Genomic DNA, 18632 nt, shown 5'->3' with positions numbered 1-18632 from the left:
GCATGCGCAGAAGCGTTCTGATGACATCGGGGTTGGTGGGCAGAGCCTCCCACTGGTTTTACTACTGGTTCTAGAGAACTGGTGTGAACCAGGGCAACCCACCACTGATCTATTCAGTCGTGTCCTACTTTTAGCAATTCTATGGACCAGGTTTCTCCACATCTTCCAGTCTTGCAGTATTTCCTTGAGTTTTTCTATGTTCTGGCTGGTGCCGGCTTTGATGGTGTCACAATAACATAAAGGCATAAATTTATGCCTTTATGGATGGTACAGAGGTGGACTTTGTTTTTCCTATCCTATCAATATCCTAGCATTCTTGAAGAAGGTGAAAAAAATTCCCTTGTTCGGTGATGTATATGATTTTATACATCTCAACAATATATCCCCATTTTTCTAAGTTAAAGAACCTTTTCCTACTCTTGACTCTTTTAGGACTCCTTAGGAAGTTGTTCGACCATCCAATTTGGTTGCCCTCTTCTGTGTTTTTTCCAACTCTATTATATTTGAATTTTTGCAATTTATCAATTGATAAGAAGTCACATTCAGTGCAAACCAAAATTCAATTAATGTGAGACTAGAGTGCACACGGATGAAACTAGTGCATATGAAGTTGCCAGTGGAGGTTTTAGATGCTAATCATCATTTGTGCAAAAAGAGGGGAAGGAGGCCCAAAAAAGAAGAGGCTCATTTTGAAGAACTGCAGCAGAATACAGGAGACAGCAACTATTCTTTGGATATGGATTTATCTTCTTTTACTGTTATATTTCATTGATATAAAGATTTATATTTAAACATTTTAATTGCCTTTTTCTGTCAAGCTGGAACCAATTACCCTATTTTCCATAGAAATGTCCCTTGGAATAGTGCACATTCAAATAATGCAACCATTTCATGGGATTCATGAACCGCACGAATTGAGACCTACCTGTATAACCACCTTGCATTGGTGGCAATGTTATTTTCAACCTCTTTTCTATCCCTCATAGATCACCAGAAGATGGTCCGACTTGTGCTTGGGATATGGACTCCCTGTGAGTTAGCATCCTGATCTCACAGAATGTTATCTGAAATGACTTCTTTTATAGATTCCTCTGTCTTTGATCACATGAGCGACACAGGATTTGATTGGCAGAGGATGAAACGAGAACAGTGTCAGATACAGTCATCTCATTCTTCTCCTCCTGCATGAAGGAAGAGCTACAAAGTGTTTCAGCTTTTGCTCAAATATTTGAAGCTGGTACGGGAGAGGAAGGTACGGGAGAGCAATTGCTGATAAGATTTACACTGTAAATTTTACAACCACAGAAGAAACTGAGCAAATGAGCTTAGCCTCCAGTCTCTACAGCACATAAAAGAACTGACACCCAGGACAGGCAACAATATATAATAGGTATATATTAATCCCTAGTCTGGTTCATACTACCACGTCTAGCTTATAATACAATCTAAACAAATTTTAACCCAACAACTCTAAACAAAGGAAACTAAATGTCTCCAAATCTTCTCATTTTCCAAGAGGGTGAAATCCAGCAGGTTCTGACAGGTTCTGGAGAACCGGTAGTGGGAATTTTGAGTAGTTCGGAGAACCGGCAAATACCACCTCTGGTTAGCCCCAGAGTGTGGTGGGAATGGAAATTTTGCAATATCCTTCCCCCAGGAGTGGGGAGGGAATGGGGATTTTGCAGTATCCTTCCCCTCGAATGGGGTGGGAATGGAGACTTTGCAGTATCCTTCCCTTGTCATGCCCACCAAGCCACGCCCACCAAGCCACATCATGTCCACCAAGCCACACCCACAGAACCAGTAGTAAAAAAATTTGGATTTCACCACTGATTGGAAGCAACTAAATTCCTAATTTATGCAAGTTCCAATGATCTGCATGAGTAGATTGCAGGGTGCTTTGCTTTCTATCTCAACTCACATGCCTCATTTTGTTCTTTTAAAGTAAAGCAAATGAATAGTTTTTAAGGCTGCAGAACCTGAATCTGCTCTGCAGCTGACCAACAGGGAAGCTCACAAAAAAATCAGCATTCTACCAATGTCTCTTCCCCAACCCTGTCCTTGCCTCACCTCCCCTAATTTGCATTCTTTTATCCTATTTAGGAACCCAAAAGATAGATTACTATATAACTAGCAGCTGCAGGGAACAGGGAGCGTCAAAAAACTAGAAAAGTGATGATGTAGGAGATACTATAAACAAATAAATAGTGCTCCCATGTCCTCAGTTTCAAAATGTATTTTTTTCAGTTCCTCTTGAGCTGTAGTTAGGTGGAATAAATTGGCTCAGCTGATGTCAAGGACTCGTAAGGGTGTGTGGTACCAAACCAGGCCTGGTGCCAACACTTTGTGAAAATGACCTGACATGACTACCAAGAGGATAATCAATCATGCAAAATAAGCCATTACAAACACATTTAATTGTTTTATTCCTTGGCTGGAATTCAGTGCATTTTTCAGGGACAGAGAAACAGCCAAAGCTTTGTGCAATTCACAGCCCTATCCATATGTCTTTAATTCTTGAGTGCAATTTGGGACACTTTGGCTATTTATGGGATGTGCACGTGGACAAATATTTGAACCTTTAATAAGTGTACAACCCTGAGAACAAAGGCTGACAATCAACAAAGAATTCATGTGGCTATAATCATACTGATTATACCTGATACCCCATTTCACCTCTTACCTGATTTTACACACACTCACACACACTCATACATTTTTCTTTTTAAGATTATATTCTCCTACTTGAGCAACAGGGTGGCCTAGAGGTGGAACTCTTGCCTCACAATCAGGAGGCTGTGAGTTCAATCCTGGATAGCAGCAGATATTTCTCTCACCAGACACATAGAGAAAATATCTGCTATGAACTCCACAAAGGCATCAGGAAGGGCATCTGTCCAGTAAATGCTCAGCTTCATTCTGTCCCCCAACTCCACCCCGATGCAAGAGATTACAAGGTTGTTAAAAGAAAAAAAAAATCCTACTTGCCAAGATATTCATTATTTCTTGATATCTCTCCTGCCTCTATTTTTATGCATATCTAGTTGTTTTAACTAGATCATTGATTTCATTTGTCAGAATTACGCTGTCTGGTATTCTAAAAATATGAGATTCTTCCAAATCTGTACAAGTTTAATATCTAAGGGAGCTGATGAAGAAGGTGATAACAAATGCATTCTGCCCCTAGTGTTCAGGTCAGTAAACAGTAATATTTTTTTAATTTCTAATAATCACAAATAAAGCTATAGCATTTTAGTACAGTAGTACAGTAGTATACCCTTAACCAAAACTAGGTACAACTAAGGAAACCACCTTCTGTCCCATCAATTCAATTACTAACAGCAATAGTAGAGACAGGACTAAATCTCATTATTTTTTGTATTGGGACTATTGCAGATAATTCTATATCTTTTGTTTTGCATATCCTGGAAATAGGAAGGAAAACAAAAAGCCTTGAGTTGCATACAACCTACTAGCCTGCCATTGCAAAACATTATCGACTACTGCAAGAAATAGCAGAGGTGTTACACTATATGCACAACCTGAGCACCTGAACTCAGCAAGACACCTTCCGTGAAAATAGCAATAGCACTTAGACTTAAATACCACTTCATAGTGCTTAATAGCCCTCTCTAAGCGGTTTACAATGTCAGCATATTTCCCCCAACAATCTGGGTCCTCATTTTACCACCCTCGGAAGGAAGCTGCAGGGAGACAATGGCAAATGCATTTGACAGCCTGAAGTTTCTTGTCTTCTGCACCATATTGTATCTTCTATTTTCCCCAACCTCTAGTGCAGTGTTTCTCAACCTCAACAACTTTTAAATTGTGTGAACTTCACTTCCCAGAATTCCCCCAGCCAGTATGTTGGAGTTCAAGTCCACACATCTTAAAGCTGAAGAAAGGACAAGAAAGGACAAAGCCAGGTTTGGTTTGGGAATCAACATTCTAGTGCAACCCTGAAGTGGAAGAGATAATAAAAGATGAAGGAGTCTTATCAGAAATTTATTATGAAAATCTAGGGTGCTAGAGAGAGACAGGGAGTGAACTACTGTAGACAACCTCTCAGTTTTATTAGATTTATTCTCCCTCATCTTTGAGTCAGCAGAAAACCAAATCAGCCAAAAACAAATTGCTGTCCCATTGCCAACTTCTATCCTGATGCTACTGTTTCTGTCCTGAGAGACTGCCCATCACCTGACTTTCCTTCAAGATAATAGATAACAAAGTCTTTTATCTAGATGGTGACTCTCCTGGGATGGTGATGGAATGAGGGGGAAAGTACTACTTTTGTATTACAGGTGACTTAAGCCCAGTGGTGGGATTCAGCTGGTTTGGGTCAGTTCAGGCGAACCATAGATAAATTGCTGGCTGGCCCCTCCCCTCTCCACTCCACCCCTTCCAGGAGTCCCCACATGCTCCATTTTGGCTCCCAGGTAAGTGCACAGAGGCCTCCCAGGCCCAAAACAGGGTGCAGGGGTGTGTGGTCCCCCCACACCCTGTTTTTGCTCCCAGGAGGCTACAGGGATGCCTTCTAGGCCCAAAATGGGGTGCAGAGGGGGCACATCCTCCCCCGTGGCCCATTTTTGCTGCCAGGGGGGTGCAGGAGGCTAAGTGCTGCCTGTCACAACCCCTGGCCATGCCCACCCAGCCGGTCATTAGGGCAGAGAACCGGTTGTTAAATTATTTGAATTCCACCACTGCTTAAGACTCTGTCACTCATGGGCTGAGGACAAAATGAAAACAATTCCATGCTTAAGGGACAAGGCAGAAACAAAGTGTTGTGATGATAAGATTAGGTTGTGATTAAGTGCAAGTGAGGAAAGGCTCATAGTCCCTAGACCAGAGGTGGGTTTCAGCACATTCTGACCAGTTCTGGAGAACCGGTAGCGGAAATTTTGAGTAATTCAGAGAACCAGTAGTAAAAATTCTGACTGGCCATGCCCCCATCTATTCTCTGCCTCCCAAGTCCCAGTCAATTGGGAAGTAATGGGGATTTTGCAGTAACCTTCCCCTGCCACACCCACCAAGCCATGCCACGCCCACCAAGCCACACCCACAGAACTGGTAGTAAAAAATTTTGAAACCCACCACTGCCCTAGACTAAGAGTATTCCTTCATTTTTCCTTAAGACATGACTGGGTACCACCCTACTCTTTAATACTCCCTGGAATCTAAAGTCATAAGGGAAGAAACTGTGGAAACAGCTGTCTTTACGCCAAAACTAAATGTAAAACCGAAATATGTCCTATTTATAAATAGCAGACATAATAAATGGCTGTATGATTATATGCAGCAAGAGAAAGGGGAGATCAATAATTCAAATGCACGAATGGACCTAGTGCCCAGAAAGATAAATTAAATGTCAATTCAAAACCAATTCTTGATGAGTTTATAATGGTCAGGAAAAGGGCTGAGAAGAAAAATTAGCATCAGTAACTCATTTAGAGTGTGCAGAGATTTTGCCTTAAGGTTGATATAGTTTGATATAGATTATCCTTCCCTACTATATGCCCTCCAGATATGCTGAGTTACAAATCCAATCAAGTCTTTAGCGAACATGCTGATGGCCATGCATCTGGAGGGCACCCCATGGGACCATCCAGGGGAAAGTCATAGTAGATAACTAGGTTTTCCTCCTGATCCAGAACGTGTAAACTCTGATACAAATTGGCCTAATCTGCCAATTTGGAAAAGTCTTTAAGATTTCGCAGTATTCTAAATGTCGTAATATAATTCACAGCTTTAAAAGAAGATAAAAATGTACTTACAGATGTATATTTTATGTTAAAATATCTTTACAACGGCAAAGGTAACATATATTTAGAAAAACGTATTTCATGAAAAATACATTTGAAAATATTATTAAATATTTACAAATGCATTTTATATATCCTGATTTCTCTTCGAGCTGCAGAAATCTTTCACTTATAAATAAATATATATATATATATGTAGGTCTTTGGTTATTCGGGTCTTCTCCCACGTAAAATTGGAAGTGTCTTGGCGACGTTTCGACGAAGTCTCATTTGGATTTTTTTCATGCACATTAATGTGCAAACACATTAATGAATGAAACTGAATTATGAATAAACACACGTGAAAACAAGTTAGGTTGGAAACAAACTGATCTATCTATTTCAACCATAATGCAAGTTCTTCCATGAATTTTCATCAGCATAACATTAACCTGATTATTTGCAGAAGTGAAAGAAGTATTGGAAATACACACAGAGCCTTCATAGCACCCAATTAAATATAACACAGTTGTTTTTCAAAAAGAGACACCTCTTTCATTCAGCTACGAATCACATGTTAAGTAATCAACAAATGATCAATTCAGTCTGGGGAAAAACTTTACAGAAAGCATCATAAATTGCTATGAATACATGGTAATGACTCCCATAAAATGTAGGCATGAATATATCAGATTAATTCATGGAGAGCAGAAATATAAATAGTTCTTATTCATGACTGTTAAATGGAATTTCCTTCATCAGTGTCAGCATAATGATGGTTACAGACAAATTAGAGAAATGTCATTTCTTTGTGCCCGGCTTCAGCACGTCTCTAAAGCAAGGGTACACAACCCTCCTATTCGTGGACCGGTACCAGTCCGTGGCCTATTAGGAATCAGGCCACGCAAGTGGCAGGAGAGTGAGCGAACCTGCATCTGCGCATTCACGGGATCAAAGTTGCACACAAAATATGCCCCGCCTGGTTCATGGAAAAAGTGTTTTCTACAAAACCAGTCCCTGTTGCCAGAAAGATCAGGGACCATTGCTCTAAAGGCATTTAGCGCACTCAAAAATTAATGTACAAAATTATAAAAGTGGTTAATCCTAACAGTAAAATGGCTTTAACCTTCGATTCAATCTTGATTCCTAGCAACTGCCTGGACAAGTCCATGCAGTTTTATGGCAAGATTTTGATAGTGGTTTGCCATTTGACCTTCTTGCTAAGGCTGAGAATGAGTGACTGCCCCAGTCACCCAACTGGCTTTGTGTCCTATGCAGGAAGAGAAATCATAGCCCTCCCAGTGTTTAGCCTGGTACCACCAACGATCATCAAACTGGCTGTTAACAGGATCTTTAATCCATAAACAATATTTACTTTATGAGATGGTGAATATCCAATCAGTCATCAATAATTCATCCCTTTTCTGGGTATTCACATATACAATAAATAAATAAATATTTCAAAATATAAAATGTGAATGCAACTTATTCAGAACTTATTCAGAAATGCATGCATGATGCATATTTGCATATTATATTATGTTTTTAGCAGAAACAATGATTTAGCAGAAACATTTACCTACAACTCTAAATTGTTCGTTATTGGCTGGGGATGAGACCAAAGGAACGCGGCAAAATAAAAAAAGCATTTTATGCTGCAAGTAGGAGACAGTAAAGAACAACCCACAATCCTTTCTGAGACGAGATATGGATTCCAAAAAGCACTTGTGAAGAGCAGATGAAAAGACTGAGACTGACAAAAAGGTGGTTGGAGAGCGTGTTTAAATCTCCAGGGTCAGAGGAATTATGTCCTAGGATAATGAAGGAATATGACCAAAGTTTTCTGTATTGTCTTTGAGACTCTCTAGAAAACAGGTGATGGGGCCAGGATGCAAACATTGCCTCCCATATCTTCAAAAAGGGGGAAAGGAAGCCCTAGAGCAGGGGTGTCAAACTCACATCATCACGGTAGCATCACGTGACTTATCGGAACTTTTTTTCCCCTTTGCTAAACTGGGCATGGGCGTGGCCAGTGCGTGATGCATCCGGTCCGTGGGCCGGAAGTTTGACAGCCTTGCTCTACTGTAGATCAGCCTTGCTCAACCAGGGTTCCAAGAAATTGTGATTGGAGGAAAAACATTTTTTAAAAAAAAAAATTCACAGGCCACACAATGCTATCATGCAAACTTTGGAAAGTTTTACGTGCCATGATTCAGTTGCCAGCATGCCACTTTGTAAAACATGGTTTGTGCAGTTAGAAGTGAACTGTATTCTGAAGTTTTTGTATTTTTGCTATCTTTATGCAGGGGTCCCTCCAGGGTGAAAAGGTTGACAAAGGCTGCTTTATATAGTTGCAGTCTTTCACTGATCTCTGCGAGGCCTGTAGAGTAGATCATCAAGAGGCTGTTCTCAAAACATCTTGAGAACAATGCAGTGAGGAGAGAAATCATCATTTACTGTTTCTGTGACAACCAAGCCCCCTTAGCGTGTACTGAATGACTTCGAAGACTCAAACAGCAATTGCTGTTGGCTGTTCTTTCCTCCTCTTTTCTGAACATGAAACAAGGGGGGGGAGATTAGGTGTGCCATAGCTAGGCCCCCAAATATTTTACAATCACCAGATGGCAGCAAAGGAATATAGGCGTATCTCATTTTAGAAAGCTTCACTTTATTGTGCTTCACAGATACTGCGGTTTTTTACAAGACCCTCTACCAACAAAAAGATTATAATTCAGTGAGGCTCAGAGGGTGATTAGCATTTTTAGCAATAAAGTACTTTTTAATTAAGGCATGTACATTGATTTTTTTTTAAGCATAGCGCTATTGCACATTTAATAGACTATGTGTAAATATAACTTTTATGTGCACTGGGAAACCAAAAAAATTGGTGTGACTTGCTTTATTGCGGTGGTCTCAAACCAACCTGCAATATCTTCGAGGTATTGCTGTATAAAGAAATTTCTAACTCTTTGCTCCCATCTGGCCGTCATCTGGAATTCTGCAGCCCAGATAAAGGCTTGTCTTAGAGTATTCTATTTATCGGGGTTTGATAACACTGCTGTTGTTGAAAGATGCTTCATATAATATCATCCACAAGAGAGCCTAGACATCATTCTACAGTGCAGGAGACAGACAAATCAATTTAAATTACAGGAAAGCAGGCTTCAGTTGAATATTAGAAATATTCTGATGCTACAGATGCTCACATCTTGATTTTTAAGGACACAATTTTGTTTGTTTGTTTTAGATTTTATTTGCCCTCTGGCCTGTTCTTTCTGAGCTTTGTAGCACTGTAAGATTCCAATAATGGTGTCGAGGAGACTCAGATTATCACCAAATCAGTAACTGTGTGCTGAAAATTTCAAAAGATCTCCAACCTTACACATACCGTATATATAAATAAATAGGGAGGCGGGCACCCAGTGCCAATCAAATCATAGCCTGCAATGCCTGGAAAGGTTGCCATCTCTGACTTTATTTAATGCTTTCTGGCCCATTTTGGCACCATACCTGGCCCTCCTGCAGATGTTCATTACAAGCACACATCCACAGCCTGAGGTCTGTTTCTTTCCCCCGCCCCACAAGCTTGGAAAAATGTTTGGGGGAGGGGTTTGCTTTTTGCTTTGCTTTGCTTTGCTTTTGCTCGTGCATTGAACATCTGAGGCAGTATTTCTTAAAATTTTTAAGAAATTATGGCAGACCGCAAAGAGTTTTCATTTGCAGAGCTTATATGTTATCAATATTCACCATATTAAAAATTAAAATAATGCACACATGGTATCTATTTATTGCATAATGTAAAAATAACAATATTAAACATATTATTTATTTATTTGGAAAATTTATATTCCCACCTACTCGCTCACGGTGACTCAAGGCGGTTTACAGGAAATAAAAACACAATATAAAAGAAATAAAGATAATAAAAAATAAAAATAGTAAAATAATGAAATAATCATAACCCCCCCCCCAGAGACAACACACACTCATATCAGCCGTTTAATGGTCTCCATCCCACTCTGGGTTCCCCAGTTATTATTAGATATGAACATAAATATTTTTAATTTAAAAAGACTATTTTTAACAAATTATAATGAGAATGTTTGCATTTATCTTCGACCTCTAGCAAATAATTTTGATTTTCTGAATTCCTGGGAGGGTCTTGGGGGACACTTTAAGAAGCACTGATTCTTAAAATCAAGCTTGCAGCCTGTGAACTGCGTGTACCACTATTTTTTTAATTACTCTTAGAGGTTCCTTCCTCAAAATTGCATTACCAAAATTTATCAAAACTCCATTATTTACAAATGTGATTCTTCTGCTATGGTGGAACCATTGCAGAAATAAAAAGACACAAACTATGTAGTAAATGTATATAGATATAGATATATATGTAGTCTCCGACTACCAAATACTTGTGCATGCTTTAAAGCAGGGGTGTCAAACTTGCGGCCCTGATGTGTCACCCCTGCCCAATTTAGCAAAGGGGGGAAAAGTCCCGATACATCATGTGATGAGGCCGTGACGATGCAAGTTTGACACCCCTGCTTTGAAGCATAACTACATGTTCCTATACTCCCTTCACCCCTCAGTGCACTTGTGTGACATGGATGTTCACAGAGGTAAGGGAGAGGTGTTTAAGTACCTGTCTGAGATAATGTGACAAAATATACAACTGCAGGATGTATATACAAAATATATATCTGCAAGATATACATCTGGGTTCAAAATGGCACTTACACTGTTTTGCCACTGTAACCTATAAACTTTTCCAAGATAAAAAGAGAGACAATAACAATAACATGCATTAGTTGGCACTTACCTATAAGGTATTCAATCCAGAATTGGTCCTTCTCGGGATTGTATACACGAGTGAATGTAATCTGCATATGGAAAGTCTGTCCTCGGCGCACAATCAGTTTGAAATTGTAGTATTTGTCTGTGTGGTGCTCCTTCTTATTAATTTCATATTCACGGCTGAATATATTGACTCCTTCGACTTCCAGAATATCTTCAAGTAAACAGAGATAGAAAACATCATGTTTTAAAGCTAGCACAGCCATTTCCCCACAATTAATTCCATTTGCTTAATGTATTTCACAGAAAATTCATACTTATGTCAGTTGGCAATTTCTCTGCATTTGAACAGATCATTGGATTGTGAGGTAAAGAATTTTTCTCAAATACCTGAAGATAAATGAGAGTAACTACCTTGTGAGAAAAGATGGAAATACTTTAAAAATCTATGCTTTTATCATTTCAGATAAGACAAATGATCTTCCCCTTTATTTCCTAAATGATTCTTTGTATTAAGGCACAAAAAAAATCCCACCCTTGACTTGTTAAAGAATAAACAAGCCAATCTAGCTACCAATTTTGTGATAACTTCCTACATTTTTAATAGTCTGAGCCAAGAGACATGCCAGATTTTGTAAAGCTGATGTTAAGACTTCACTAAAAACCTCTGGCAGTTAACTATTATGATTATTTTTTCCCCCTGTCATTGACTGAAGTATTACAAATTAAATGCCAGGAAACTGGTGTTATGGGATTTTATATTTAGCTTTGAATTTGTGAGTTTTGGACTTGCTACTTCTATTTTAACTTATTTATTTTTCATTTCAACTAATATATTATGCTTGCTACATTGTGAAGATCTATGTCATAAACAATCAAAACTAAATTGAACTGAGTTTAGCAATGAGCCATGCATTCACTCCCATTTACTATACAACCAAGTGAGCATTTCAGATAATATATATGGTTGAAATACCAGTATAAATTAAGAATTCCAGCAGTGCTCTGTTTCTTACAATGTATAATATATGTTTCTACGTATTTGGAAAAGAGGTTACTTTTCCACCTTGTTTAATATTTAAAAACAGCATTCAATAAACATATTAATCATGACTTTTCAAGTTATTTGGATGTTGTGTCAGGCCTTGTGACTTGGAACAGTGAACATTACTTTTCTTCTTGGTGTCCTTTTAAATAGATGTTCAGCATTCACACATGATCTACATTAGCTGCTATTTATTTTTATTTGGTTAAAAATATGATCCTGGCTTGAAAAGGATATTTTATTTATTAACAGACCCCACCTTCTTTAAAATGTCCTCTGGCTTAATGAGCGATCATATTAGGCCTTTAATTTAGTATTAGCAGGCTTCCAAAATTGTGTTTTGAACAAAAACCTCTCAGTTTCATCAGCTTTTTACTTAGACACACAGTTGACAAATGTTCTTCCAAGTGATTGCCCTGTGTTGTTGGAAGAAATCATGAGACCTGAAGTTTTATATTGAAGAATGAATGATGTAGCAAATTTCTAAACCTCATGACACAGGGTGGGAGCGAGCAAAACTACACAACCAGTTTCTACAACTTTGGCCAGTGAATACATATGAAATTGTACAGACATGCTTTTTATGAGGTCCTTGGTGCTCTCTGAGCTCTCTTGGCTTGCAGATGTTACACAACTTCTTTGAGTGAGGGGGTCCTGCCGGCCGCTTTGAAAGAAGCGGTTGTGAGGCCCCTCCTCAAGAAGCCCTCTCTGGATCCGGCTGTTTTGGCTAACTATCGTCCAGTCTCCAACCTTCGCTTTGTTGCGAAGGTTGTTGAGAGTGTGGTAGCGCAACAGCTTCCCCGGTACCTGGATGAAACTGTCTATCTAGACCCGCTCCAGTCCGGCTTCCGGCCTGGGCACAGCACGGAAATGGCATTGGTCGCGTTGGTGGATGATCTCTGGAGGGCTCAGGATAGGGGTTGCTCCTCTATCCTGGTCCTGTTAGACCTCTCAGCGGCTTTTGATACCATCGACCATGGTATCATGTTGCACCGGTTGGCGGGGTTGGGGGTGGGGGGCACCATTCTGCGGTGGTTCTCCTCCTACCTCTCTGACCGGTCGCAATCTGTGTTGACGGGGGGGCAGCGGTCGATCCCGAGGCACCTTGCTTGTGGGGTGCCACAAGGGTCGGTCCTCTCGCCCCTTCTGTTCAACATTTATGTAAAGCCGCTGGGTGAGATCATCCGTGGCTTCGGGGTGGAGTTCCATCAGTACGCTGATGACACCCAGCTGTACATCTCCACCCCAGGCCACCCCAACGATGCCCTTGAAGTGATGTCCCAGTGCCTGGAGGCCGTGCGGGCCTTGATGGGGAGAAACAGGCTCCGACTCAACCCCTCCAAGACCGAGTGGCTGTGGCTTCCAGCGTCCCGATATAGCCAGCTGACGCCATCGCTGGCTATTGGGGGCAAATCACTCGCCCCCACGGAGAGGGCTCGCAACTTGGGCGTCCTCCTGGACGCACGGCTGTCTCTAGAAGACCATTTGACGGCCGTGGCCAGGGGGGCTTTTTATCAGATTCGCCTGATACGCCAGTTGCGCCCCTTTCTAGATCGGGACTCTCTACGCACAGTCACTCAGGCACTAGTCACTTCCCGCCTGGACTACTGCAACGCTCTCTACATGGGGCTCCCCCTGGGGTGCACCCGGAGGCTCCAGCTGGTCCAGAACGCGGCCGTGCGGGGGATTATGGGGGCGACGAGGCGCTCCCATGTGACACCTCTCCTGCGCGAGCTGCACTGGCTCCCGATGGTCTTCCGGGTGCGCTTCAAGGTGTTGGTGACCACCTTTAAAGCGCTCCATGGCTTAGGGCCGGGGTATTTACGAGACCGCCTACTGCCACCAATAGCCTCCCACCGGCCAGTACGCTCGCACAGAGTGGGCCTCCTCAGGGTGCTGTCCGCCAGACAATGTCGGCTGGCGACCCCCAGGGGGAGAGCCTTCTCTGTGACGGCGCCCACCCTCTGGAATAACCTTCCCCCAGAGTTACGTATAATAACAGACCTCCGGATTTTTCGTCAGGCCCTGAAAACCTATTTATTTCAACTAGCTGGGCTGGCTTGAGCTAAATTTTAAATTGATTTTAAATTGGGTTGTTTTAATTTACAGCCAGAATATTTAATTATTTTAATACTGTTTTTTAAATTTTGTATGCTTTGTTTTTACTTAGGCTGTGCACCGCCCTGAGTCCTATTTGGAGAAGGGCGGTATAGAAATTTAAATAAATAAATAAATAAATAAACTAGATAACATTATGTTATCTATCCAATTTATGTTATCTAGTCAGGTAATGAAATGTCTGCAAGTCAACAACCAAGCTCAGACAGCACTAAGGACTCCACAGTTCAACCCTGAGCTACATACTGGTATATTGTATTGGACACAATAGATTGGACACAAATTTTGCCAGACCTGTTTTCCACAAGAACAAGTACAAACAAAATACATTTGGGATTGGGAAAGTGGGGGGGGGAAGGGTTCTTAAAAGCTACAGGAACTGCTGATTTATCTAGCATAACTAGTATAACTGTTGCAGTCCTCATTAACAGCTCTTCTCAGCTTTTCCCATTCCCAACTACAGAACACCAGACTTCTGACCTTAAAGGAAGCCTCATCAATGATGCAGGCCCTTTGAAGACAGATAATGCAGCCTGGAGGCAATCCTACCACTTCCAAATTAAATTTTAATTCAACAGCTGAGCGCCCTTATTGTAATGTTGAAGCAGAGTCCTGTGGTTAGCCTAGGAAAATATACCGCTTTTTATGCCATTGGCCATTGCAAAAACACTTTAATAAGACTCCTCTTTAGACAGACTAAAGAACCTCACGACAGTAGCTCCCAAAGGATTAATCACCCAGTATCATTCTAATAAAGCCATGTTGTAAACTGGTTTGGGTTTTATAACACATATTCCCAGTAGATATTTCCACCCTGCCAAAATGTAATTTAAACTGTGTTCTGCTGCCTCAAGTAGTATATGAATCAAATCTCAAGAGAGGAGCCCTTTATTTTCCTGAAGCATGGTAATCCTCAATTATGCCAAAATCTCTTCAATTTAAAACCTCAGTTGCTAATACCAAGGCTACATTCCGACTTACACTTGGAAATACATAGCAGTGCGGTAGGAGAAGGAATATCAGGTACAGCTTTAGGATTTTATGTCTAGAAAATAGCTTCCCATCCTGGCACAGCATTCCAAGTCTCTCTCATATGATGCTCCTCAAGCTACATAAATGTAGAAGAACACTAGGTGGCAGGAGACAATGTTTTCTGAAAATCTGGGCCATTAGATTTTTGCAGTCCACGTATGGGATAGGATGAGGTAAGGAGAGGATGAAGGGAGAGTCTGTGAATGAAAAGAAGGACTAAGGGTGACATGATAGCAGTGTTCCAATATCTCAGGGGTTGCCACAAAGAAGAGGGAATCAAAGGCAGGACAAGAAGCAATGGATGGAAACTAATCAAGGAGAGAAGCAACCTAGAACTAAGAAGAAATTTCCTAACAGTTAGAACAATTAATCAGTGGAACAACTTGCCTCCAGAAGTTGTGAATTCTCCAACACTGGAAGTTTTAAAGAAGAGATTGGACAACCATTTGTCTGAAATGGTATAAATTTCCTGCCTGAGCAGGGGGTTGGACTAGAAGACCTCCAAGGTCTCTTCCAACTATTCTATTCTATTCTATTCTATTCTATTCTATTCTATTCTATTCTATTCTATTCTATTCTATTCTATTCTATTCTATTCTATTCTATTCATGTAAAAATGCAAAATGCTGTTAGATATGAACACACAGTGGCATTCTAGAGACACAGATCTGGCTGGAAAAAAAGAAAGCAAAGCTGAGGAATACACAGGCAATTTTCTCAAAAGAGAGAAGTAAGAAATGATGTGCTTCAGGGATTTATTTTGGGATCTTGCTTAAGGTTACTTGTAAATATTCTTGACTTAGCCATAAGCAGTGAGCCAGCCAAATTTGTAGATGATAGTACTGCTAATGCTGTAAAAACCAAATGTGTCTAGAAGCACTCCAGAAGAATCTGTTGTAACTGGGTGATTGGTCAACCAAATTGCAAATGAAATTTAATAGAAGTAAATGTAAAGTTGTGAACCCCTCTCCCCAAGGTCTGATAGTTTAGATTGCTATTTATAACTAATATCCCAAAGATTTAGGAATCATAATGGAGATTTCAGTGACAACTCAGGGTGCAGCCAATTCCATCCTAGAAATCATGAGGGGAGGGAAATAGAAATAAAGCCAACATTGTAATGAATTTAAACATCTCTATTGTATATCTGCATCTGTAATGCCCTTATATACTGTAAGTCTGTTGAGCAACTGCATCTCATTATTATTTGAAGAAGGATATAAAGCAGCTGGAAATAGTATAGAGGCTGGCAACCAAAGTTGTCAGGACACTCAAGTTCCTTTACCATGAGAAAATGCTAGAAAGTTTGGGACTCTTAGGTGGGAAAAATGGGGATAGAGTCACAATCAAGGTGTATAAACTTATGCGTGACTTGGACAAAGTGAAACTCTCTGCCCTCAAAATACAAGGATCAGCAGTCATCCAATAAAGTTGATTAGAAAGAGATTTGGAGCAGTCATAAGAAAACTCAGTAATAATAATACATTAATACATTATCAAAAGAGGTAGTGCTGGCTGCTAATTTGGATGTTTTTAAGAGGGGGATTTGGATAGATTTATGGACAGTTCTATACAGGACTACTAATATTGGATCTTCATATTATTTTAAGATTATGACCAACACACCTCCCAAATTCAGTTTCAGGAGAACAATTGAACAGGAGAATGTTTCTACCATCTACTTAAGAACACTACAGAGGTATCTGAAGTTCTGGGCTGTTGTAGAAGCAAAATCACTTTATTTAGATATACTACCAGTGGTGGGTTCCTCCCAGTTCGGCCGAGCCGGTAGCGGTGACGATATTATGTCACCGAACCGGTTCTCTGTCTTCGGGAGCTGGGCCCTCCTGCCCACCCCCACGTTATTCTTACCTTTTATTTCTTCATTTGTAGCCCAGTTGAGAGGTGCGGCAGAGTGGATAGCCGCACCTCAGCTGGGCAGATTTGTAATACGCTTGCGCGGAGTGCGTGACCGAAGAGGTGATCGCGCGCGAAGCGCGTGCACAAAGAGAACCGGTAGTAAAGCCGGTTAGAACCCACCACTGTATACTACCAGAGGTGGTATTCAGCCAGTTCATACCAGTTCAGGTGAACTGGTAGCGAAGATTGCTGGTGGGCCCACCCATCCGCCCCGGTGCTTTGTTCTCCTATTTAGGCACATTTTTGAGGCCAGGCGCATGCGCTGAAGGTGCGCGCGTGCACAAAGCGAGCGTGCACGTTTGGGGCGAACCAGTGGTAACAAAATGTGAAACCCACCACTGTATACTACCTACTTGGTTTTGTAATATTACTACTAGCGTCATTTTTATTAATGCTGGAGAAAGATGGGTATTGGCCTGATCCAGCAGATTATTCTGATGTTCTTATATTTTCCTATTCATTTGTCTTTTTTTTAATCTGAAGCAGAATTAGTGCTTCAAGGGTTACAAATTTCTTAATGCTTCTGCTGATATTGCAAACAAACCACAAATACTTTTGTTGATTTTCATGTTGCACTGAGCACCATGGCATCCAAGAACTTTCATCACATAACCTCAAAAACGTAATGATTAATCTGCCTTCAACTTTACATGAATTTCACAATAATGCAGGCAGAGTACTAAGGGCTTTTTTCTTTTTTTTCAACAAACAATATTTTAGGAACTAATTAGCCAAATGACCCCTGTTGCTCTGAGCATGCATCCATTAGTTGCCACAAGAAACCCTGTACACATAGAGTTCTGAAGGAAAAATAATTTTTGCCTTCTGCTATATTCTTTCCAAGCAGAATGTTCACTTTAATCTAGGAGCATTATCCCATTACAGAAAAAAGCGATTATATTTTAGAATATGAAATATTTTCCTTTCTATTAAATTTGCAAATGTCATGTTATCAAGACATTTGTCCTATAGTCAAGAGGTAAGAATTCTTGAAATAAGGATTATTGATGGAAATCCCCTTCATACATTTTAGCACAGAAACTTGCATCGTCACGGTGTCGTCATGTGATAATAATAATAATAATAATAATAATAATAATTTTATTTCTATACCGCCCTTCTCCCGAAGGACTCAGGGCGGTGTACAGCCTATTTAAAAACACAAAAAACACGACAACAATTTAAAATTTAAAATCATTAAATAATTAGGCTCCAATTAAAATCCCAGAAATTTAAAATACCCCAATTTAAAACATTATGTTAATAGCCCTGCCTGGCGGAACAACAGGGTCTTCAGAGCGCAGCGAAACACCCGGAGGTCGGAAATCTTTCGTATTTCGGGGGGCAATTCATTCCACAGGGCTGGAGCTCCCACAGAGAAGGCCCTCCCCCTGGGTGTCACCAGCCGACATAACTTGGCTGATGGCACCCGGAGGAGACCCTCTCTGTGGGAGCGGACTGGTCGGTGGGAGGCTATTGGTGGCAGAAGTCGGTCTCGAAGGTACCCAGGTCCTATGCCATGGAGCGCTTTAAAGGTGGTAACCAACACCTTGAATCGCACCCGGAAGACCACTGGGAGCCAGTGCAGCTCGCGCAGGAGGGGTGTCACGTGGGCGCAACGGGTTGCACCCATAACCACCCGCGCGGCCGCATTCTGGACCAGTTGGAGCCTCCGAGTGCTCTTCAAGGGGAGCCCCATGTAGAGAGCATTACAATAGTCCAACCGGGAGGTGACAAGGGCGTGAGTGACCGTGCGCAAGGCGTCCCGATCCAGAAAGGGCTGCAACTGGCGAATCAGGCGAACCTGATAAAAGGCCCCCCTGGCCACGGCCGTCATATGCTCTTCTAAAGACAGCCGTGCGTCCAGGAGGACACCCAGATTGCAAGCCCTCTCTGTGGGGGGCAAAGATTCACCCCCAATAGTCAGCGATGGCACCTGCTGACTATATCGGGGCGCCGGAAGCCACAGCCACTCGGTCTTG

At 41.1% G+C, this 18632-nt stretch overlaps 1 protein-coding gene across 1 annotated transcript in view; it reads right to left on the bottom strand.

Annotated features, from left to right (window-relative positions):
* Positions 1–18632, bottom strand: part of F13A1 (coagulation factor XIII A chain) — a 124442-nt gene that overhangs the window by 96203 nt on the left and 9607 nt on the right. Inside the window, exon 3 of the mRNA XM_070940719.1 lies at positions 10561–10749. Within this exon, the coding sequence (XP_070796820.1) occupies positions 10561–10749 (189 nt within the window). The remainder of the gene's footprint in view (positions 1–10560; positions 10750–18632) is intronic.

This window comes from Pituophis catenifer, unplaced genomic scaffold (genome assembly GCF_029215685.1).
Source record: "Pituophis catenifer annectens isolate HBS135680 unplaced genomic scaffold, rPitCat1.0.hap2 SCAF_3, whole genome shotgun sequence".
Taxonomy (NCBI): Eukaryota; Metazoa; Chordata; class Lepidosauria; order Squamata; family Colubridae; genus Pituophis; species Pituophis catenifer.
Note: the sequence above shows the minus strand (reverse complement) of the source record. Positions and strands in the feature narration are given on the sequence as shown.